At 35.1% G+C, this 25,780-nt stretch overlaps 1 protein-coding gene across 33 annotated transcripts in view; it reads left to right on the plus strand.

Annotated features, from left to right (window-relative positions):
- RIMS2 (regulating synaptic membrane exocytosis 2) overlaps positions 1–25,780 on the plus strand; it is a 583,419-nt gene that overhangs the window by 198,259 nt on the left and 359,380 nt on the right. For 8 of the 33 annotated variants that reach the window (XM_027597501.2, XM_027597495.2, XM_027597513.2 and 5 more), the window contains exon 1: positions 13,674–13,795. The exons of the other annotated variants lie outside the window; for them this stretch is intronic. In XM_027597501.2, the coding sequence (XP_027453302.1) occupies positions 13,674–13,795 (122 nt within the window). Of the gene's footprint in view, positions 1–13,673; positions 13,796–25,780 lie in introns of those variants that run through there. 33 annotated transcript variants of the gene reach the window in all.

The following is a 25,780-nucleotide window of genomic DNA, read 5'->3' on the forward strand; positions in this document are numbered from 1 at the left end:
TAATTGACTTAGACTGGTACTTGTTGCTTACTATTTTTTGGGAAAAAAAGTGTCTATAAATTCATTTTTTTAAAAAAGATTTATTTATTTGTTTGAGGGAGAAAGAGAGTGCACACCGAGTAGGGTAGGGGCAGAGGGAGAGAATCTCAAGCAGACTCCCTGCTGAGCATGGAGCTGGACTCAGGGCCAGATCCCACATCCCATGAGATCATGACCTGAGCCGAAACCAAGAGTCCGACACCCAACCGACTAAGCCACCCAGGTGCCCCTATAAATTCATTTTTAACAAGCTTCTTTTGGTGCCATATATTCACTTAAATAGTTTTGTTTTGGTACTGATGATTATAACAAGGAAAATGCGTTAGTAGTAAAATTAGAAGGAAAGGAAAGCCAGAAAGACATTAGGATGGAGTAATTTGTTAGCCAGTGGTGGTGGTTTTGTTAGCCAGCAGCACTCTTTTTTAAGCTATTGCTGAGAAAATTATTGGCTAACACCAAAATGACCATTTTTGTGACTTTAAGTCATTCCAACAGTAATGAGTATCTTGGGTTACTCTAGTCAGTCATGCATAAAAATATAAAATTTAATAAATTATAACAAGTTCTTTTTTTTAAGATTTTATTTATTTTTTGACAGAGAGAGAGAGAGAGAGACAGTGAGAGAGGGAACACAAGCAGGGGAAGTGGGAGAGGGAGAGGGAGAAGCAGGCCTCCTGCAGAGCAGGGAGCCTGATGCAGGGCTCGATTCCAGGACCCTGGGATCATGACCTGAGCCGAAGGCAGAGGCTTAATGACTGAGCCACCCAGGTGCCCCAAATTATAACAAGTTCTTAATTAATATTAGCATACGTGCTTATATAATCTTCTGCTGTATAGTTTTTTCCTGTATAGTTACTGATATATTGACAGAAGTGTATGTTTGAGTCTGCACAGTGAACTATGGGAATATTTGTAGTTGGGCTTTTATGGTGATATTAATGTTATATACTGACTTCTAGGGCATTTTACCCACTTCTCCCCATACCCTTTGGCTCTCCTGATATACACCAAATGAAACAGTTCTGATATTGGTCAAGGATGTAATGAATAAAGTTTACAAAATTGGACTGCCATACTAAGATGGGCAAGGGTTGGTGAGTGTAGAAGTGTTTAAGATCTTTTAGTCAAGTAAATAAAGTGGTAATAAATGAAACTGGTTTGAGGTAAATAACTGCTTCCATTTTTTTTCACTGTATATTTTCATCTCGTAGTTGATGTGATAAGACATTTCTGGTATAAAACAATTGGGTGGTATCCTTTGGAGGATCACAGGGGAAGAGAGTGAGACTAAGGAGCCAGCCACTGGCTTTATCTTGTTGAATATTGAAGCTTAAGATGCACGAATAGTCTTTTTAAGGCTCGTGCAAGGTCTAGCATATCTCACCAGAGTTAAAAAAAAAAATAGGGAGTTGGAGTCAAAGCTTTAAATAAAGTTAAAGATATATTTTCCTATTTAATATCTTTAATTGTTTAAGGATTCAGGCATCTAAGCTTATCAGTACATAATAACATGAATAATGGTAGTCAGTATCATTGTCGGATCTGTGGGGGAGTCTCTGGGATCTGAAAGCAGGAAAAGGGGATTTCAATCTTAGAGTCGCAAGGAACTGAATTCTGCCAACAATCACATGAGCTTGGAAAGGACCCTGAGCTCCAAAGGAAATGTGGTCCGGCCAACACCTTGATTACACCCATTAAACCATGCTTGGGCTCCTGATCTATAGAAACTGTAAGATAATAAATGTATTTTTTAAGCCACCATGATTGTGAGGATTGGTTTTATAGCTATAACATATAAATACAACATATTTCATATTATAACATATAAATACAACATATTTCAAAAAGAAAAGAAAAACTTAGTAAGGAAATTGGCATTATTTTATGTTTTTGCAAATCCCTTTAATGTCTGATTTAGTGGAAGACAGCTGGATTCTTTTATCTCCTTCTGTATTCAGTATCTTGAGATATCATACATAATTTAGCCTCTGGAAAACTCTACCTTAAAATCCATGAGAAAAGAGAGTCCAAAAGGAAATAATATTTTAGTATTATTAGGACTGTCAGTTTGACCCTGAAGATCCTCTGAAAGAGTCTTGGGGATCCCCCTGAGGTCATTAGACTATACTTTTGAGAACTGCTAGATTAGAGAATGTTTTTACTAGTCTCTTACTCCATTACCAATAGAATATTTAATTGTGTATACACAGAATTATATAAGATAACCTAAAGTATACAAACTCTCAGTTTCTTTCCCTATTTTTCACTTGATTTCTGTTTTTGCCCTTGAGTTTGTCCATGTGGTTTATTTTCTCTGCTCCTCTTGATAAACAGACGTAAAAGATCTTTGATGGATTTAGTTTCTAGGAGGAATAGGTAAGAATATGTTTAATATGTAGTGAATTGGGACAGGATTTTTCCAGAAATGATCCTGGCATGTTTTGACTGTAGTCTCTACCTACAAAAGTGTTGTAGCCTTTGAGAGATTTAGTTTAAAACTCAGGAGGAGTTTGTAAAACGTTTTTTTTTTTTTAACTTATAAGAAGTTTATAGAAATTGTCTCTTTATTTTTAATTGTGTATGTCCACTTTTGCCTGTGTGTATATGTGAGTGCATTACTTAATAATGGCACTAGTGCATATTTCTTGTAAGTGTTTTTGTTTTAATATTGTGTGATCTCTTTTATCCCTAGGAATCCTGAAGAAAGATTTAATCTCATGCATCTCAAGATAGCTCAATTATTATGCTAAGATTTGGCATACAGTTTGTTGTTAGGAACATTAATACAGATCATATGGATTTCTTCTTTAGTAATCTGTGGCTACTCTAGTTTTTTCAAAAACTAATAATGCAGCAAAAGTAAATAGTGTAAAGAAAACAAATTGTTGTTACCTATAACCAACTGTTTTTATTTCTGTGATATATACCCAAGAGTGCTTGTATATATTATTTGACACAGTTTTGAGGTATGATTTGGAGCTCTTTGTCTGGAAAGGTCTTTCAAGGTTGGTTTTGAAGGTTATTGGTGGAACAGTTCTTACTGTGCTTACATAATTACACAGTGCTTGAACTGGAAAATTAAACTTAAGAGTGACTTCCCCTTCTCTACTGATACAACCCCCTTCTAGTTTTTTCTTTTCGGTTCTTCTTTCTCTTTATATATTTTCACCTGAGCATTTTTTTGGTCTATTTCTTAGATGTTAGTTTTCAATTTATTTCTCCTCAGTAATATTTTCAAAATCTTACTGAGTTTTCTTTTTATCCATTCGCTTTAACTATTTTAGTCTTCCTTTTCTCTGCATGAGAATTGATTTGTGTTGATAGAGCAGAATTGACAAATTTTATTTACATTTCTCAGAAGAAGTTTATATTTTTCATGGCTGCAAGACTACAGAATATATGTACTCAAACTTACTGTTGGATAAAATTGTTTTGCACTTTTCTGCAAAACATCTAAGCTTCCTTCATTTATCCCACTTTTCTCCCTTGGTGGAAGGTATGCAAACAAAATTTTTAATCTTTGGTTCAGCCAAAGCAGAAGACCTTATGCAGATAAACTCATGCAAATCTACAGGTATCTTGATCCAATGCTACCAACTTAAAAATACAATTAGATATGCCTGGCCCTTAGAAATGAATCGAGATCAAGATTAATCAGAGAACCCAGCTATTTATGAGTGAAGGTGATATATATCTGAAATTTGCTTATGTAAATTATTTGACATGATTGAAAGTTTTGAGGGATGACTTATTTTTTTTAAAGATTTTTATTTATTGAGAGAGAGAATATGGTAGAGAGAGAGCATGAGAGGGAAGAAGGTCAGAGGGAGAAGCAGACTCCCTGCTGAGCAGGGAGCCCGATGCGGGATTCAATCCTGGGACTCCAGCATCATGACCTGAGCCGAAGGCAGTTGCTTAACCAACTAAGCCACCCAGGCACCCCTTGAGGTATGATTTAAAAACACTGTCTGGAAAGTGGTAAGAAACCTGTTTCTTATAGTCGACTTTGCTTAATAAGAATTAGAGTCATGTGGGGTGCCTGGGTGGCTCAGTTGTTAAGTGTCTGCCTTCAGCTCAGGTCATGATCCCGGGGTCCTGGGATCGAGCCCTGCATTGGGCTCTCTGTTAGGCAGGAAGCCTCCTTCTCCCTCTCCCACTCCCCTTGCTTGTGTTCCCTCTCTCGCTGTCTCTCTCGCTGTCAAATAAATAAATAAAATCTTAAGAAAAAAAAGAATTCGAGTCATATGAGTGGGGGAGGATTATGAAAATTTGATTTTTTTCATTGGAATATTTCCCTTTCCTACCTAAATATATTTTGATCCAGTGCTTTGGTGCATCTTTTTATTTTACTCCCTCAAAAAATATGAGATTTTGGAGTTATGTTTATGTCCAAGTCTACATTGATCTTTTTATTTGTGTTTTCACATCATCCTTTCTTTGCATTCTGGGGACACTTATAAACTGTAAAATTAGCTTACATTTTAAATGAGAGCATTCATGAGAAGTTGCTGACTGACAGAGACATGGCAGTACTGTGTAAGGAGCACTGGACTGTAAGGAGATGTGGATGCTCACTCTAACTTTGTCACCAACCACTTGAACAACAACAACAAAAAAATGCAGGTTACTTACTTTCTGCAAAATGAGGGAGTTTAGATTTTGTTTTAAATGTGATAGGATACCATTGTAGGTATTAAACATGGAAGGGACAATATTATTAATGTTTTTGTATGGTCATTCTGTTGTGTGGAGAATGGTTGTAGAGGACAAATGTTGATGTGCAGAGAAATTAGGAGGCTGTTGAAGTAGTCTGAGAGAGATATTGGTAGCTTGAATGTGAATTGTAGTGCCAAGATGGAAATTTTGACGGATTTGTGTTCCATTTCAAAGGTAAAGTTGACAGAACCTAATGATTGATGTGGGTGGGTGGTAGAGTGTAAAAGAAAAAGAGATATCAAGGATAATTCCTAGATAAATCATGGTGTTGTTCCAAGATAGGAAAAACTGAGGAGGAACAGTTTGGATGAGGAAATCAGAAATTTTGTTTGGCCATATATTTGAGATGACCTTTTGATTTCCATTTGGGGATGTCAAGTTGACAGACAGTTATATCAGTTTAGAGTTCTAGGGAAAGATAAGGACAAAAAGGTATAAACTATACAAGGTATGTAAGGCTATGGATCTAAGTCACATAGGGAGAGCATGTAGATTAAACAACAGAAGGTGTGGAGGCACCTGGCTGGCTTGGTTGGTAGAGCATGCAACTCTTGAACTTGACGTCGTGTGTTCAAGTCCCATACTAGGGATAGAGTTTACTTAAAAAAAAAAAATGAACAGAAGAGATCCATAACATAGTCACAATAGAGCCGTGGACATTCCCAACATTTAGAAGTCTAAGCGAGGAGTAAGGGCTGGCAAAAGACACTGAGAAAAAATTGCCACTGAGCAAGAAGAAAATCAGGAGAATGTATTTCAAGAATGAAGAGGACAAAAAATGGTTAAAGGGCCATGGACAGCATAGTATCAGTATCAAATGCTGTGGAGGGAAGTCATGTTAAGTTAAAGTTCATGTTAAGAAAAGAACAGAGATGAAGGTTAATATAACACTGTATGTTAACTAAGTGGAATTGAAAAAAAAAACACTTTAAAAAAGAGAAAAGAACAGAATTGCATTTGAATTTGGCAACATGGAAGTCATTGGTGAGCAGAATCTTGATGGAATATTAGAGTTGGAATTGAGAAGAGGATGTGAAATGAGGAAGTAGAAATGGCAACTATAAACAACTCCTTGAGAAACTTTGTTGTGAAGAGGATCATAAAAATGGAGCAGTACCTAGAAAGGAATGTGGGATCAAGGGAGGTTCTTTTAAGAGAGGAAATAACAGTAATGAAATCACTGTGACTTGATTCACACATAAAATAAATGTTATTCTTCATCATAACAAATATCATTAGAACCAAGAGGCTTCTAAACTAGATTCAATAATAGATAAACCCAATATTTTAAGAAGGAGCTTGTAAGGAAAAGGGAAAGCTAGATGGAAAATTGATAGAATAGGTCTTGTTTGTTTTATACTTTCCTTTCTACTTTCAAATTTGGTGCTTAATCACCTGCACTCATAAGTAGCTGGGTTCTCTGATTAATCTTGATCTTGGTTCATTTCTAAGGCCAGGCATATCTAATTGTATTTTTAAGTTGGTAGCATTGGATCAATATACCTGTAGATTTGCATGAGTTTATTTGCATAAGGTCTTCTGCTTTGGCTGAACCAAGACTAAAAATTTTGTTTGCATACCTTCCACCACGCGAGAAAAGTGGGGTCGATGAAGGAAGCTTAGATGTCTGTTCTTGGTCTGTTTTCATAGGCCAGGTTTGGGTCCTGTGGAGTGAGTGATTTCAGGCCAAAAGAGCTCTTTTCAGAATTGGTTTGAAGCACAGGGTCACAAATGGTAATTATTCAAATTCCAAATGACAGGATACGTAACAGAGAGTTGATCATACCATTCTTCTTAAAACATTGCCTTTTATTAGCTTCTAGGCCGCCACACTCTCCTGATTTTCCTCCTACTTTTGTGGTTGTTCCTCCTCTTTCTCCTTTACTTGCTTCTTTACCTGATGGCTTAATGTGGAACTTAGTTTCCCTGTGTTCTGTCTTAAACTTTTTTTCCTCTTTTCATTTTGAACTTTCTCTTTGTGTAATCTCATTTACTTACTTGATTGAAATCATTACTGACATGCTGATGCTTCCTGAATTTATATCTTTAGATGAGAACTCTCTTCTAAACTCTAGAGTGACATGTCCAATTGCTTACTTGTTTGGTTTTTTAGCTATCTTGCATGCTTCTTAAATTCAACAACTCATCATCTTCCTTTTCCTTCTCCCTCAGTCTGCTCCTCCTTTAGCATTTTCTATCTCAGCAAATTTTAAAACTATCTGCTTGGTTAGTTAAGAGAGAAATCTGAGAGTCATTTTTGACTCCACTCTTGACCTTTGTACACTACCTTCCATCCCTGTGGCAAATAAGTCATTATGTCCTGTTGATTCAACATCTACTTTTTCAGTCCTTCTTTGTCTGCATCATACTGTAATCATTTTAACCGAAGCCAACTAATGTCTTGCTTTGACTAATGCTTTAGCTTCTTAATTGATTTCCCTGCATCCATATGTAGTGAGTTACTATCTTGGTGTATTTATGATGTTTCCATTTGCTCATGATGTAATGAATAGAAGGAAATTGCATGAAATAAAGGAATTGTGGATGGGAACTCTTGGAGGCCAGTATTATTGCATAGTATTCCATTTGCTCCCATATTTTGCTAAAACAAATTTATAGTTGTGTCAATGATTGTTATTTCTAGTTTTCATGTGGTAACAATGGGCATTCAGTTTGCAAGCTTAGGTGTGAGTGTTTGGAGTCCCAAAGCTATAAACATTTCTTATACTGTGGTTCCTGGTGAATGTAGCTATTAGAGATTGAGTTGGCTCTTATTCATATTGACATAGCTCCCTGAAATTTTTGTTGCTTCCAGTGATTCTTTTGATAGTTATCAAGGAGATATATACTTGGAACTAGTAATCCTAACACTGGAGGGATTTACCAAATTGTGTTTTCAGAGATCTTGGTTCTCTCTCTTCTAACAGGTAGAACCTCTGGGTGTCAGATTAGATAAAATCACTCTGGATATTGTCATTCTGTAGCTTAAGTCTAGGCCTGACTCTTGTGTCCAATGGAAAAGAAATTCCTTTTGCTGCCAACTTGTAGGTGGAGGAACTACTCTGGTAAGAGCTGCTTGGCACTGGACTATTGAAGCAACCCTGTAATACCTCTCTTAATAAAGCAGCTTGAGCCAAGCGTAGTAGGATTAGCCCTCATATTTCTGGCCCTGAAAGAGGAATCACAGAGATGATAATGATGGTGAGGCTTCTTGCATTTGTGGAGGATTTCACTATACTTCCCTTTTCCTTTATGTATTAGATGGTAGAAACTGCTAGGAGTCTGTTCTGTAGCAATGGCCAAAACTTAGGGAAAGATAATATAGAGTTCAAGCCCCAGGAAATACTATAGAACTTTTTTGTGTATCAGAAAATAACAGTATCAACACGTTTTTAAAAACTTATTATGGAAACTGCTGTAGGTATTTTGAACTCCACTGTTTTCTGATTTTACTCTGGAATCTCTAGATCTGTAGTGTGTTTATTTAAGTCTAGACCATTCTTCCTCCTCCTTATCCCTGGATATACCATATACTGTCCACCCTATGTTGAAGTACGGGCCAATTTACCTTTATTGAATGCCTTTTCCTTTCTACTTTTGTTCAAAATTTCATCATCTGCCTTTTATTTGCTTATTTGTTATCCCTGAGGTGAATGGTTCTATGGTCTTGCCTCAGGGAAATATTTGCGATGCATGACATTAATTTGCAAAACATATGAAGACACTTGTTCTCTAGACCATCTTTCTTATCTATAACCCTTAGATTTTTATCAGTCAGGTGCTTCAAATAGTCAATGGGACAAGAATAATGCAACAGAAGAGACAGTGCAGTTGTTTTAATTATATAGCTAGAGCTACAGGTGTGTATTTTAAGAAAATGAAAAATTCCTTGAAAGAATTTCTGGGATTTTTGTTATGGATTATACATATTATATATCATATCATTTCTGTAATTGATTAGCTATATTTAAATGTTTGAATGTATGGAGCATTTTAGTAGACACACTTTGGTACTCTTAAAAATTCAAAATAAGCCCAGACATGTTTAAAATTATAAAATTGAAATATGTCATGAGTGATTGAACCTTAAGAAGTAAGAGCCTTGTGTTGTTATTAATTTAGAAGAGAGTAAGTTCTCAATTTTTATTCTTTCATTTAATTTTTGAGTTTGTGTTAAATTTCTTAAGACATTTAGCCCACAGCCATTAGGCATTTGTAAACTAAGACACTCTTAAGTAATTTTAATTTTTAAGATCTTATACTTCCAGTATTTTTGAGGATGATGTAAACATGTTAGTGCTGTTTTTTTTCCTCCTCTCACTTGGATGTTTCATAGTACTAATTAAACAATTTGAGTTATTGCGGAATTTTAGGAACTCACTGACAAAGAATACCTTTGCTAATGGATATAGCTAATTATGTGAAAACTAATAATCTAGTATTTGACTTACTTGAGCATTGCTAAGAAAAAGTTCATGGGCCAACATCGTACTTAACATGTATGGTTATGATTTCATTGTAATTGTAAAATTGCCCACTTGTAGGTGGATTAAACTTTGGGCTTTTCTTGTGGATCATGTATAAAGAAGTATAATGAAGAAAAAAATCTGTGATGTTCTCGCTCAAATATAATCAATATTAACATATTGGTTTTATTCTTCTAGTGTTCTCTCAGATTTTGGACACTTTTAAAGTTTTTGGTACATATTACTAAATATTTCTCAGAAAGGTTCTACCTGTGTACACTTCTACCAACAAATATAGTAGGAGAGTATACCCATTCTCTGACCCTCTGGCCAATTGACTTTGCCAATTTAATGGCCAAAGATACATTATATTGTTATTATTTTCATTTAAATTCTTTTGATGACTTAGATAACACTCTTTCAGGTGTTGGTTAGCCTTTTAGATATCTTCTTTAATAAAATTGCCTTTGCTGCTAAGAGTTTCTTAACACCTCTTCTTCTGGGAGAACTCTAATTAGCTTTTCATTACCAGTGAGGTGCTAAAAGATTCTAATAGTACAGCCAAGTTTCCACCATCTACATCACTTGTGAGAATTAATGCCTCTCTGCTGGACTCAGTGTAAATATAGAGTTAATTATCTAATTTTCCCAGAAAGAAGTAAGTGTAAGCATTGTATCCTGTCAATATCTAACAGACAGAGGGATAGAGCCTTGTACAAAGAAATTTGTGAATAAATGCACCAAGAAATGCATGAATAAATATGATAAATAAAAGATACCTGAACATTATTGTTAGAATCTTGGTTCCAATAATTTGATTCCTTAGGTAGCTCATAGTGAGGCTACTTCCAATTAGTATGTACTTTAGAGTTTATAAAATGTATTTATATACATTACATGTTGAAGTACGATAATAACCCTGTGAGGTAAATGACGTAGTTTGAAAAAACCATAGCCCGGATGTATAAAGCGAATGTCCTGAGGTATAATGGCTGGTTAGGTTTGGAGTTAATACTTAAACCAGGCCATTAAGCTCCAAGTGCCATGTTCTTTCTGTCCTCATAGAAGCCTCCAATATTTATGTTACTTGTGGCCTACAGTGTATAGAAAATGTAAAATAAATATTAGCTATAAACATTCATAAAATATTCAGGAGATTCCAACAAGTTATACAGTGTTTTTGATTGCAAATATTGGTTGCTCTTGTATTTATGAACTAATATGGTGTGGTTGGCTAAATAATATGGTGTGGTCGGCTAAAATAAACACAGAAGCAAAGAACCAAACTGAGCCATGAGCAGTTTCCTATCCTACTTATGGGATGTGACTTAAAGCTAATTACCTTTTCAGTAAAATATAGGCAACTGTTCATTCAACAAATATTTATTGAGCACTTACTCCGTACTAGGCACTATGCTGGAATAAAAAAATGTGAGCCTTAACCTCATGGGACTGAAGGTGAAAGAAATTAAGCATTTTTTTTCAAGTAAATATATAGTGACACTTTTATCAGATGCATGAAGAACAAACACAGGGTATGACGAGAGTGCGATAGGGGACCTAATCCAGGTCAGAGAAAGTCTTCTTGAGAAAGTGACAGTTCAGTCCTTAAGAATGAATGGGAGCAGGTGAAAGGTTGGTAGGGGCTGGGGAAGTAAAAGAAATAACTTCTGGAATGTTGAGGGAACTAAGAGAAAGCTGACCAGTAGTGTGTGTTGTATGGAAAGAGCTGAAAAAGAAGGCTCTGAGGAAGGTAGTTGCTATATTCTTTAGTCTTTCAAAGAAGTCATGTTATTGTTCCTTCCAGTGATGCCCCCATTGCTGAGACCATTTTTTGAAACTCTTCCTATGACCTTTCTTCAGATCCAATTTTGAAACAAAAGAAACTTCTTTTTTTTTTTTTAAGCAACAAAGAGTGTTTTGCCGTGTAATCACCTTCTTATCTAACAGACTTGCTTCGAAAGGGCTTTGATTATTTATAACAATTGAATCTACCCACAAGGGAGAAATATATACATGCATACGTATATGCATTATAGATAGGATAAGCTTGGAAATTATATATTCATCACAGATAGTATAAACTTGGAAATTAAGAATTTTAAAACTATAGGTTTTCACTTATAGAAATTGACCTTTTATAGATGTAAAAAATCAACATGATCAGAGGCTTAAAAATTTGAAGCACATCAGGTTGCTTCTGTTTGAGTTAAAGGAAAGAAACCTATTCAAAGTTACTTGTGAGTTAAAATAATTGAGATGTTTGCTTGAACTGAAATATTCTTGATTTGGTCACTGGCAGGTAGTTTTCCTATTCATGTACAGAGACTGATCTGTTCACAAATAGGTGTGTGTGTGTGTGTGTGTGTCTGCACGTGCATGTGCTTGTGCCCATATGTGTACATACATAGAAGATAGACTGATAAGGAAGGAGCATGTGACATGGAGTCCAAAGCAAAGACCTTCATACAAATACTCTATTTTTACAAGCTGTGTGATCTCTAATCCTTTAAAGCCTCACTTTCTTTTCATCTATAAAACAATAGTAGAATTACAACCTGCTCACATTTTCTGGATATTAAATAAAATAAATTTAGAATTCTCGGGGCACCTGGGCGGCTCAGTAGGTTAAGTGTCTTCCTTCGGCTCAGGTCATGATCACAGGGTCTTAGGATCGAGCCCTGCATCGGGCTCCCTGCTCAGCGGAGGGGTCTGCTTCTCCCTCTCCCTCTGACTATCCCCCCTGCTCCTGCTCTCATTTGTGCTCTCTCTCAAATAAATAAATAAATAATCTTTAAAAAATTAAAAAAATAAATATAGAAGTACTTTATAAACAAAAAATACTTTATGATTATTGTTTCATAAATAGATTAATATGCGCCCATAAAAATACAAAGTAATAAATAATAAGCACTCTTAGTTGGGGCCAAACCCATAATTAAACATCTCAGTTTCTAAAAGAAATGAATTATTTAAGAATGTGCATTATTGCATGTTTATTTTGTGTCATTAAAAAATATTTATTGTTGCATGTTTATTTTGTGTTGCTCTTTTGTGACATGGGGCTTATTCATGTCAACAAAGAAGTCACTGGTTTTTAAAAAAACTTCTTAGTGTATTTAAGTGCCTATTTATTGATAGTGGTACGTGTGTGGAAGGGGATAGAAGGGGTTAAGGCTAAAAGTTGAGGTGTAAAAAGGGCTAAAAGGGATAGATCCGTTATAGAAATGTCATGGTTTAGGAGCAGTTAAAGATTAATAAATATATTAATTATCTCTATAAGGGAGTTGATTTTTAAAACTTGGTTTATACACTACTTTTAGAGCCTCTTTTGTAGAAAGATGGACGCATCTGGCTATAGAATAGCCTAAGATTTTATCTAAACCAGAATTACTCTTTTGAGAATGGATGGTGCTCTGAGGCACTCTAAGAGAATTGGAGCCTTCAGGAAATATTCCTTTCTGAAAAGTGCTATGACTACCATTTGTTGAAATAAGTTAATAATAATTTATAAAGTCTCTCTGGGCTTAGTTGTGTGTTTTTTTAAAAAAATTTGTGGAGAAGTTCATATTTAATGTGTGCTGCTTAAGTGAATTTTAGTTGATAGAGGATAATTTTTTTCTATGCACAAATTTCTTCGCACAGATAATCATGTAGTCACTATGTATGGCCCTTAGAAAGGGACTGGATTGAACATTATTCACTTTAAGGATAAATGAAGACATTTTAAAATTAACTAAGAAATTAAGACGAGTAAGTCTTCCAAATGTCTCTTTGGAAGCAGCACTATAAATGTGGGCAATAAAAGCCCTATTGTCTGTCATATTTTTATAGCTTTGTGATATCAAAAGAAGGATATACCACTTATTTTTAGAGTGTTCTGTCCTATGCAGCAGGCTTCACAGTGAAGAGACCTACATATTCTGTGGCTGGAGTTACTCGTTTTTCAGGGAAAGAAGAAAGGCTTGGGAAATGCATAATTTCTCTTCCTCTTACCCAGTAGCAACATTGAGAAGATACCTTGTCCCCATTTTTATTACTTTTGAGATTTTATTGCTGGCAGCCAGATGTGCTGAAACTCCTGACGACAGCATCTATTCATTGCGTGTTTTTAATAGGCTTAGAGAAATATGAGTAGAGTACATGAAAGCAGCTCAGCTTCACACTTCAGCTGGGAATGCCCAAAAAGCTTACTGCTGTTTAGAATTCTTGCTACAGTCAGGAGAAAGCCGAAAGCTGTACGGGTACTGAATCTTCCACGACTGAATTAGAAGAATAATGACTGTACAATTAACTATCAACCTCTGCTCATTTAAGCACAGTTTCTACAGAGCTCAGGAGAAATATGGAACTTGATTGGCATGTTTTTATTTGATGGTGTCTGCAAATAGATGACTTTAAAGACAGGTGGTAAGGAAAAATAAGAGAAGGAAAAAAAAAAAAGGAAAGAAAATGCAATTTGAGACATTGCGCCAGGTCTGCAATTCTGTTTTATCTCATTTTCATGGGGTTTTCTCATCCCCACCAAATATTTTACAAAATGAGCTTTTTGGACAAACATTGAACAATGCAAGGTGAGTAAAGCTAAACTGTATTTCTTTTGGCATTGATATTTTCGGAATAATAATCTTGTATGTCTATAAAAATTTTTCTGTATTGAAATATTAGTATTATAAGGCTGTTGTCTTTTTACCATACATATAAAATTTTATACAGTATTCTTCTTAATTGATTTTAGGAAGGAAAATAAGCTTACTTCAAGGCACCAAAAGCATCTTAAATTTAACTGGTTTGACCTCTGAAACGTAACACAGACTGTTTCATGATTTCATTTTCTAATAAATAAGATGCTTAACTTAAAATGCCTGATAGATTTTTTTTTCCTTTGTGATCATGGCAGTGATTACAATGCATATATAGGATGGGAATATATAATCATATGTGATTTGTTGGAAAATGTGAATTAGTAGTCATGCATCTCTTTGTAAAACATGCGGAAGATGTTTCCTGGGTCTGAGACATTTCTCTATGCAGGGTAGATCAATAATCACTTTTAAACAAGCTATATTATCAAACTGCTAATAATGCTTTGTATTTGGTCGGCTAGTTTGAAAGGATGCTTTGTTATAAATTCCTGTTGTTTCTTCAACCTCATCATTGTGTGTGTGTGTGTGTGTGTGTGTGTGTGTGTGTGTGTGTGTGTGTGTGGTGAAGATTGTTAAATTAGGAACATATGTTTTAGACGGTTTCTCTGGCTTACACTAAAAGAGACAGCCCATTAAAGAAGGCTTTTAAAATGCAGTTTTATTACCCAGTTGTTTGTATTGTGAGAATTTCTAATGTTATATACCTCCTATAGAAAAGATCCCATTTTAACTAAATATATGTGGAGAAAGCCTAAGAAAGAAATTCTGTGAACATGATAATAATGCACTAAACCTTCTGGAAATTGAGGGAGAACTAATAGTGCATAGAATATTGAATGGTTCTGCTGGTCTCTTCTGAACAATGTGAGGCAGCCTATTTAGAGATTTTAAAAAAACCTATTACACAGTATGTGTCTTAATTTAGCAAATGAAAAGGAGGCTTTTAAAATTTGTTGGCATTTAAAATGTTTACTGATGATAAATATATCTATGACCTTTTCACTGAATATGGAATAACATCTTTTTTTTTGTTTTTTTTAATAAAATTTCACTTCTTTCCTCAGTACAGTTCTATTCAATTGAGTAATTTTATTTTATGTTTAGTTTTTAGATAAAGTATATAACAGTGTATGAAATGCTATGATATGATGTAGATATTAGGGCTTTTAATTTAGTAATATATCACTTGAGTCTTGAGTATCTGTAATTTATGGTAGAAATAATCTGTGTTGCATGTTATATTTAAATAGAGGAGGCAGTATGGGTTTCTTAAAATTTCCATGACCTGGAGCTACCAGAGTTTTAGGATTTGTACTCATCCTTTATAAATCTTCTCTTTGCCTGATTCCTATCTTTTCTTAATGCCAAGAATTTATGTGTTTAAATATATTAATATAAAGTCTGGGTGTATTTTCACATTAGAAATTGTGCTGTGAACAGTATGGCATGGAATTAGTTTTAAAGGAAATGTTAGTTTTAAAATGTGAGAATATCTATATTTTGACGGGATTGTGGATCCCTATCATTATGCTTTTGTTTTAGCTTCAAGTTTCTTTTATTATTGGCATGCTTATAATTGCATTGCTCTCATTATTAAAAATCTAGCATTTTATGTTTTTGCAATTAAATATTAAAATGTGGTTTCTGATGCTTCTATAAGACCAGTCTTATTTAACTTGCTTTGATTTTTTATCTAAGATTATCTGAAACTACCACTTAATCGATAAAAAATTTATTCTGGTTTAGGGGAAAAAATATACCTACTTTCTGTGTTCTCAACTTCTTAGTCTTCAAAAAACAAATGACATTTTTTCACATGCAGATCTATTGATTTTCATAAATAATCACCTACTCGATTTCCTTTTAAAATCAGTCAAAACCAGTTATGCAAATGGTTATTTGAAGAGTGAAAGTAAGTTTATATAACTCTCAGTGTCTCCACATATTTTAACGTTTTGGTTACTTTGTGTTCAGATGAGATATAAGTGGTCTTCTAGAACTCTTTCCCTGCTTAGATTCTTTAAAAAAATACAAATGCCTTGACATCAACATTTCAGTTAGCATTGAATTAGAAAGTAAGATTTAGACTAAAAAATCATTCCTGAAGGAAAAGTCATGGAAAAATAATGACCCTAGTATGTCATCAGAAGATGTGATCTTACAACTTTAGAAATCTTCCTAAATAAATGAGCCTTTCAACCTTGTGGACTGGACATTAATGGTCTTGCGATTTGAAGCATCAATTATGTAACTATCTCTATGGAAAGAGCAGTTTTGATGTTATAACATGTTTAGTAATCATTTAATTGTTTGGACTAGTTGAAATGAAATATTCAGTATTTGTGTTGTGACATAAAGTATGATCTTTAAGCTGATAGAAAAATAACATCATAGATATGGACAATTAGATTATATTTTTTTCTGAATTGCTTTCAAGGAGAAATTACTAGAATAGTACTGTACATCAGTTGTAGATGATGTATCATTGAGGGGACCCTTTCAAGTAATATTCTTTAGACTTTTCCTAGGTAACTAATTATATCCTGAAATCTGCAACTCAACTTTCATCAGGTTTCAGATGGTAGGGCAGTTTACTACTATGACATATAAGCAATAAAAGGTTAAAAGATGAAAATCTCCCATAATAGTTACTCCAAAAACATTGGCAGGTCAACTTGTCAAAGAGCCAAGATTTTAAATACACCAGGAATATTTTATGGACGGTAAATTACTAAAACTGTTTATGAATATAGATTGTTAAAGTATTTTATTATCAAATGAATAATTGAAATTTATTTATGAGTGAAAATCTTTAGAATATTTTAGACTTGTTGTTGGAAGCCATATAGAATGACCCTTATGTTTCGTACTGAAAGTTCTTAGCTTATTCTCTTATCATTGTGGTTCTTGAGTACCATTTCAGTGCATAAAGGAGGTGGCAAGATATCCTCTGTGCTTTTACAACTAAAATGAAACAATTGAAGGTAAAGCAAGGAAAAAAAAATCAGTATCTGCATCCTACATAAATCCATTTGAAGGTTTTGATGAAATGCCGCTTTAATTTAAATTCTTGTTATCAAGTTTTCTTACTGTAAACTCATTTTCCAAATGAAACATTTAGTCAAATACAAAGATAATTGCTTTTGTTGCCAATAAAAAAATCCTCAAGTACTAAGTTCATTATGTGATCTTGTCTAGGGAAGCAAACGTAAATATTGGGATGCTAGCAGATAGGTTTTTAACAGAGCTCGCTGCATTGAGTAATCAATTGCTTTGAGCAGTATTCAAATACATGATAATGATGACTATCTTTTGTGATAAAACTTGTGGAAAAATGTACTTAATATCTTTCAAGTTTTTCCATTTACTGATTTTTAGTAATCTCTCTTGTATGGTGAAGAAATCTCTGGGTTTTTTTCCAGATGTGATTTTTTTCTTTGTGACTAAATGGGTGCAGGTGAATTTGCTGTGCCGGCTGGCCACACAGGGGCATGCTAGGACTGGAATGTACTCAGAATAGACATTAGAGACAATCTTTCTCTCCCTTCCATATACATCTCATGAGATAAGCAGACTTCCATATTTCAAAGTAAGATTACAAAGAACTTAACAGACCAAAGGATATTTGGATTTGTTGGTGTTTTCAATTCCTAGGAAGGTAACCATATGATCTGGTTTGCCTGGAGTAGCCCCATTTTATGCTTGCCATCCTCCACTAATTATTGTTAGTACTTCTCGAAAGCATTGCTATTTGATGATAAATTACAGGGCCACTCTATAAAAATGAAATGTAAGGCTTGAAATTACCTAGGGCAAATGGACTCTTTTCCACTGACAAATTTTCACAAATCTAGAACATTAATATTGTTTAAAATTCGATCTTGCAAAATAAATGTTTAATTATTTAGTCTCATAGTATTTTTGGTGAGAAGTATTTAGTTCCCTACATAGCATTTACTCTTGCTTTGGTTTATAATGAAGCCATCAATTTGTGTTCAGGATTTTTGGCATAGACTCCTGTTATTCATCATGGCACATTAATGACTACTTTGACATTAAAAGAACAGCATGCTTACTTTTCATAGCTCTGAGACTGCAGTCTGCACAGTATGTGTTGTTTGGAGTTGGTATGATCATAGCACAATTGATTTTCTATTATAGGAAGATTTTTTTATGAACCGTCTTTATTCTGAAGTGTAAACCACCCAGTAGTCTGATACACACGTGCACATGTGTACACAAACACACAGATGCACATATTTATTTAACCTTGTTAAATCTATATACTAAGTATTATAAAACTAATAATTACATATAGTTATAAAAGCTCATCTTAACAATTCTCTCTTTATATTTGTTTCTAATCAAAATGACCTGTGATTCATGAATGTGTATCATATGTATTTTTACTAGAATATTTACTGTAGACCTTAGCTATAGACCACAATTGTTAGTACGGATACTTACTCTGACAGTGATATACAGTTTTTAAATATTTTCTTTTTGGGAACATTTTTATAAAGCTACTGTTTTTGTTGATGACTGACAGGTAAATGTTAACTGTGCTTATTTGCTACCAAGTTTTATGTGCTCATGAAGGATCTTAGAAAACTCAAGATAATTATCGGTAAACTTTCTGTTTAGTGTTGGCACTATTCACCAATTAGTAAAATGAATTCATTTCATATGTGCTACGAGCTCTCATATTCATATTCACTTATCAGTTACATACAAAGATTCATGTGTATGACAAAAGAATTCCCAGAACCGATCCATAATTTGAGTTAGGCTTCTGAATTTGAGAAGTTTTAAATATCTCAGAAATGTGTGTGAACACTTCTATTTGGGCAAATGGGAAAAGCCATTGCAGATGGCTTTCTTTCGCCTAATGTTTTTCAAACTATGCTTTTTGTTTGTTTTTTGTTTTTACCAGAGAATACTTCCTTCAGAATGTACCTCAGTAGGTAAAGCAGATAAAAGTAGAGCAGCTCTGATTTAGAAAGTGGGACATTAGGTTCTAGAAACAATTTTCAGCTGCTTACTTAAAATCAAACTCAGGACTTGTCATTTCAACTCCTTTAAACTTTCCATCTCACGGTGTGACCTTTGAAACGTCAGAGATAGAGGTAATGGAAAATGGCAAGGAGAGCTGCCGTGTTTAGTCAAGAATTGATCTGTGCCTGATTTTTCTATCAATATTGTGTTAGCTTTATGCTGTGTAGTGTTGAACATGGAACTCATGTTCATATCGTAGGTCTGCTACTTACTTGGCTGTGTGATATTGGTAAAATCACTGCATTGTGAGTTCTTGAGTTAAGAGGATTATATATTTATTAATCTCTGAATTCCAACACTTGTCATATCCTGCATGCACCTTTCTAGTCCATACTGGCTTCTCCCAGCCTGTTCTGTTTTTTTCTCCCTCAGTATAGATTAGTCCATTCTAGAACTTCGTATAATTGAAGTCATAGAATGTATTATTTTATAAAAGACTTTTAATCAGCATAACTTAAAAATATTTATCCATGTTGTTGCACGCCTGAGTAGTTTTTTCCCTTTTAATTGCTGAGTAGTGTTCCATTTTATGAATATACTTACTCTCAATTAAGTCTTTTTTGTGGTCATTTATTTTTATTTCTCTTACATGAATACCTAGAAGAGGAGTTCTTGGGTCACAGGGTAGATGATGTATGTTTAGTTTTAGAATGCAGACCATTTTAAAAAGGGGTTGTTCATTTTAAATTCCTACCAAATATGTTTGAGCATTTTGGTGGTTCCACACAGTGTCCAACCTTTGATGATGTGTCTTTTTAATTTTTGTCATTCCAGTGAGTGTATAATAGCATTTCCTTATGATATGATTTTGTACAATGTCAAGCACTTTTTCATATGTTCATTGGCCAGTTGTACATCTTCCTTTGTGAAGTCTGTTCAATTTTTTAAAAAATTAGGTTTTTCTTAATGAGTTGTAGAAGTTTTTTGTAATCTACCTGGATATCAGTCATTTGTCAGATATGTGCTCCATGAATATTTTCTCCCAGTCTGTGGTTTGTCTGTTCATTTTTTTTTTGCTTGTTCATTTTCTTAATAATGCCTTTAGATGAGTTTACATTTTGATGAAATATAATTTATTTAAATTTTGATGAAATATAATTTATTATATTTATAATTTATTATTTTTTTCTCTTAGGGTTTTTGTTTTCTGTGTGCTGTCCAAAAATCCTTTGCCAATCCCTAAGTCATGAAACTATCCTCTTATGTAGCTTCTAGAAGGTTATTTATTTATGGTTATTTCTCTGTTGAGATTTCCTGTCTTTTAACTTATTATGAGCATATTACCCTCACTTTCTTTAACATAGTTATCATACTCTAGCTTTGATATTCTTTTCTGCTAAGTTTTCTCTTGATCAGTCTCCATTGATTCTTTTCCTCTTGAGTATGGGTCATGTTTTCCTATTTCTTAATATATTGAGTAATCTTAAATTTTATCTTGGACATGTTTAACAATACTGTATAGAGACTGTGAAATCTGTTTTGAAGAGTGCTGATTATTTTTAAAGCAGGAATTTAACTTGGCTGAACTTGAGCTACAGACTTTGTTTCCCTTGAGGTACAGCAGCTGAAATTTTAGTTTAATTATTTTAATTTTAGCTGAGCTGCTTGAAGTCTTTCTGTGCATGCATGAAATTTGGCAGTGTTTATTATTCACAGAAATTTCTTTCTCCTTCCTGTAGCTTTCTTTTTGTCATTTTCCCCTCACTTTCCACCTTCTGTATTTGCTCAAACTCTTTCCTCTGGTTTTTCAAGTTAGTAAGATTCTGAATTTTCTAACATAGATTTAGCCTGCAAGCACTGAATGGATTTAGTTAAGTTATAAAAATGGGAAGCATACCTAAGTTATTCCTTTCTTAAAATGTCAGTTACACCCCAGTGTCTATCTTCTTTTGTTACTTTCTAGGGCCTTCAAATAGTTATTTGTTCATATTTTGTCCAGAACTTATTATCTTTGGGAGGGTTAGTTTGATGGGAGTTGCTTGGCTATTATCCAAAGAAGAATCAATTCTGTAACATTTTAAATTATATTTATTAAACAGTATGCTGGCAGAAAATATATTTGTAGTTTCTTTTGTAATCATAGCTTCATTGTTTATAATATGTTATATTTTTCTAAATCATTGGATAGCTAGTTGTCCGGTGGCTAATTTGGGAACCTCCTGTTCTAATTAAATTAATATTGTATCATCAGAATATATAGAGAATACATAACTTTTAATTACCCTTTTTTTGCTATTCTATTTCATCCATATTTTAATGACTTTTGCTAATGGTAAAATATGAGCAACATGTGCACAGACTTTCTTCACAGAAAACAGAAGTTTGATATTTCTGATCTATCAGTAAAAGAAAATGTCTGTTTGGATATGATGGAGACACAAAAGCCATCATATTTATTCTTCATCTCTTAATTAGGTGGGCATCCATTTCAAAGATAATTTCCATGTGGATTTTTTAAAGGAAATTTGATGATGTTTTTGATGGGAATGAGTAGACTAAAGATGAAATCCCACTTTGTGAGAGTAGTCACCAGTTCTTCAACTGATGTTGATCACAGTATAAGGAATAAAATGTGTGTGTTGAAAATTTGATGATAATTACTTGTAATAATGGTCCGTCTTTTAAATTAATAAAATTCTCCAATGCCCATGCATTTTTTGCAATGAATTTTGAACATTACTTCTTTGGGTCCTGTGAAGTTATATTTTAATTTGGAAACAAAATTCTGTGTACATAAAATAGGATACACTACCTTTTCTCTAAGAACTGAACAGCTTGTTATAAAACTATATGCACAAAATATAAATCTGGTGATGAAAATACAGTTAAGAGCAATATGTGCTTCAAAGAATATTACCATGTTTCCCATGAAGCCCACAGAGCTGAAGAAATGTTCATTATAGCATTTACCATTGGTGTTGCAACAAATATATAGATGAGTAGTTTCATGAAAAGTGGTACCACAATTAGATACAGTCCAAAGATTATGTGGAATTCTTCACCTGCATGAGCATTCATCTTTTTAAATTTTATTTTATTATTTTTTTAAGCAATCTCTGCACCCAACATGGGGCTCAAACTCATGACTCTGAGATCAAGAGTTGCATGCTCTACCAACTGAGCCAACCAGGCGCCCCATGCATGAGCATTAATCTTTTAATTGTCTTTTTAAAGTTACTTTTGTTTATGTTGGCTTATGTCAAAAAGATTCATGGGGCTCCTGGGTCCCTCAGTTGGCTGAGCACCCGACTCTTGATCTCAGCTCAGGTCTTGATTTCAGAGTCCTGAGTTCAAGTTCAACCCGAGTTGGGCTCCACACTGAGCATGGAGACTACTTAAAAAAATGATTTATTAGTTTATAAAACACTTAATGTGAGTGTATCATATATTAGTTTTCTATCACTGCAAGCTTAGTGGGTTAAAACAATACCCAGTTTTATCTTGCAGTTCTGTAGGTCAGAATTCTAGGCAGAGTCATCTGAGTTCTCTGCTCAGGGTTTCACAAAGCTGGATCACAGTGTCAGCTAGATGGGCTCTTATCTGGAAGGTCATGGGAAGAATCTACATCCAAGTGTACTAACATTGTTGGGAACCCAGGTCTTTGTAGTTGTGGACTGAGGTCCCTTTTTTCTTGCTGGCTGTCAGCTGGGGGCTGCTGTCAGCTTCTATAGGCCTCTTACATTCCTTGGCTCATGGTTCTGTTTTCATTTTTAAAGTAATTATTTTTAAATTGAGACATAACTGACATATAACCTTTTATTAGTTGTAGATATACAGCATAATGGTTTGATGTATGTATATATTGCAAAATGACTGCTAAAATAAGTTTAGTAACATCCATCACCACACATAGTTACACTTTTTTTTATCTTGTGGTGAGAACTTTTTTTTTAATTTAGTCTCTTAGCAACTTTGAAATATATAATACAGTATTGTTAACTATAGTCACCATGCTATATATCACACTTAGGTTGTTTCCATGTCTTGGCTATTATAAATAATGCTGCTATGAACATGGGGTGCAGAAGTTTTTTTGTTGGTGCTTTCATTTCCTTTGGATATATTCCCAGATGTGGAATTGCTGGATCACAAGGTAGTTTTATTTTTAATATTTTGACGATCCTCTGTACTATTTTCCATAGTGACTGCACCAATTTACATTCCCACCAACAGTGTACATGGGTTCCCTTTTCTCCACATCCATGCCAGCATTTGTTATCTCTTGTCTTTTTGATGATAGTCATTGTAACTGGCATTAGATGATATTCTGTTGTGGTTTTAATTTGCATTTCCCTAATGACTAGTGATGTTGAGCATCTTTTCATATACTTATTGGCCTTAAATGTTTCTTTTTTGGAAAAAATGTCCACTCAGAACCTTTGCCCATTTTTTTAACTGCATTGTTTTTTTTGCTATTGAGTTGTATGAGTTCTTTATATATATTTTGGAAGTTGACCTCTTATTGGATGTATGGTTAGCATTTCTTGTAAGGCAGGTCTGGTGGTAATGAACTCTCCCAACCTTTACTTGTTTGGGAAAGTCTTTGTTCCCCTTGCATTTTTGAAGGACAGCTTCACTGTGTGTAGAATTCTTGGTTGACAGTTATTTTCTTTTAATATTTTGAATATGTCATCCCATTCTTTCTGGGCCTGAATAGTTTCTGTTGAGAAATCCATTGGTAGTCTTATGGGGATTCCCTTATATGTAACTTCTCTCCCTTTTTTTTTTTCTTGCTGTTCTTAAAATTTTTTGTCTTTGATTTTTGACAATGTAATTATAATGTGTCTTGATATAGTCCTATTCAGGTTCAACTTATCTGGTGTCCTTTGGCCTCATGGATCTAGATGTCCATTTCTCTCCTCAGGTTTGGGAAGTTCTCAGCCATTATTGCTTTGAGTATATTATTGCTTTGAGTATATTTTCTGTCCCTATCCCTCTCTGTTCTGGAATTCCCATGATGCGAATAATGTTCCTTTTCATTGTGTCCTATAATCCACACAGATTTTCTTCATTCTTTTTCATTCCTTTTTTCTTTTTGCTCCTCTGACTAATTGCCAACGTCCTATCTTCCTGGTCACTGATTCTTTCTTTTGCATGATTGAGTCTACTTTTTAAATTCTCTATTGAATTCTTCAGTTCAGTTATTGCATTTTTCAGCTCTGGTATTTCTCTTCGGTTTTCTTTCTTTTTTTTTTATGGTTCCTATTTCCTTGTTAAACTTCTTTTTTTGTTCATGCATTGTTTTCCTTTTTTTTTTTTTTTTTTTAGTTGTCTGTGTTTTCTTGTAGTTCACTAAACTTTTTTAAGAGGATTATTTGGACTTCTTTGATAGTTTATAGATGTTTATTTCATAAGGGTTTGTTACTGGAACTTGTTACTTTCCTCTAGTCGTGTCATATTTACCTGATTTTCATGATCCTTGATTCCTTATGTTGGCATCTGCACATTTGAGTAGTTGGGCTTCTCTTCCAAAGTTTACAGGGTTGCTTTGGCAGAGACAGTTCTTCACCAGTCAGCTGAGTTTGGGTTTCTGGGTCTGGGTCTGTCTACTGTTCTTGGGCAGGTGGTGCCTGATATTATGGCCTGTCTTTGGTTGAGGCAGCTGTTTGAGTTCTGAGGACTGGGATGGGGTTGTGTGTGCTGCTGGCTGAGAACAGTTAGATAGGACTGCTGGCTTGGTTCCCTACTCAAGTGAGGCTGTACGTTGGGCTCCATGGTTGCCTGAATTCTCTGGTCAGGATTACTAGATGGTCAGGAGTGGTTACCTCATTCAGTACCACATGGGGCTATTTAATATTAAAAAAAAATAATCTCTACACCCAATGTGGCACTCAAACTCATGACCCCTAGATCAAGAGCCGCACATAGTTCTATGGACTGAGCTAGCCAGGTGCCCCGAGATGCGGCTTTTAATTAGCTTTCTTGTCCTGGCAGGACCCAGGACCTGTGGTAGCTAGTTGTTTGGGGACCTAAATCAGCCCAGAGTATGCACTGAATTCTCTGGTCAGGTAAGCCCACTGGTTTTGCTCTGCAGACAGGGGAAGCCCCAGGCTCTGCTCTTTGTTCCTGCGCCAGTCTACGTAGGGGTGTCGAATGGGCTGTGCAGCTTCCTGTGTGCTCTGGTTAGGTTCCCTGATTGGACAGGCTGAAGGCTGTACAGTGATGAGCGGGGATACAAATTAGATTCCATGCCTCGGCACAGTGGGAGAAGCAGCTCTAAAGCTGGTAAAGCTCTTAGTTTATTGTCTTAACTCAAGACAACCTGCACCCCTCATTCCCTGAGCAAACAGGGCCACTGGCTTTGCTCTGCAAACTATTGACTCTGCCTGCCTACCTTTTGGATTGAGTGCTACTGGGTCACATAACTTCTAGGACTTGTCCTCAGCCCTTCTGGTCAGATGGGGCTGAAAGATATCTTCTACAGCAGGTAGAGCTACGTTGCAGCCTGCCTGTGTGGGTGGGAGGTGCTGTTCCAGGCCACTTTCAGTTTCCCAAATAGGCTCTCCAGTTGGGAGGGGCCGGGAGCTACCCTCTGCTTTGGCTATGAATTAATCGCCCTACCTGTGCCTAGCATGGGAACACTACACAGGTGATACTGGCTTTGCTCTGAGGGTGATCAGCTCTGCTGCCTGCCTCTTGGCTCAAGTGCTGCTGGGGCTGCACAGCTTCCAGGAGTTGTCGCCAGCCCTTGGTCAGATGGGGCCAGAAGACACTCCACAGTGGGTGGGGCTATGATTCAGCTCCTTGCCTGGGCATGGGCAGCCAGGCTCTAAGACTGGCAAAAATCCTCCTTTGAACATCTGAATCAGGCAGATTTGCACCCCAACAAGTTCCCTGGTCAGAATGTACCCCTGACTT

Source organism: Zalophus californianus, chromosome 4 (genome assembly GCF_009762305.2).
Source record: "Zalophus californianus isolate mZalCal1 chromosome 4, mZalCal1.pri.v2, whole genome shotgun sequence".
In the NCBI taxonomy this organism is placed as follows: domain Eukaryota; kingdom Metazoa; phylum Chordata; class Mammalia; order Carnivora; family Otariidae; genus Zalophus; species Zalophus californianus.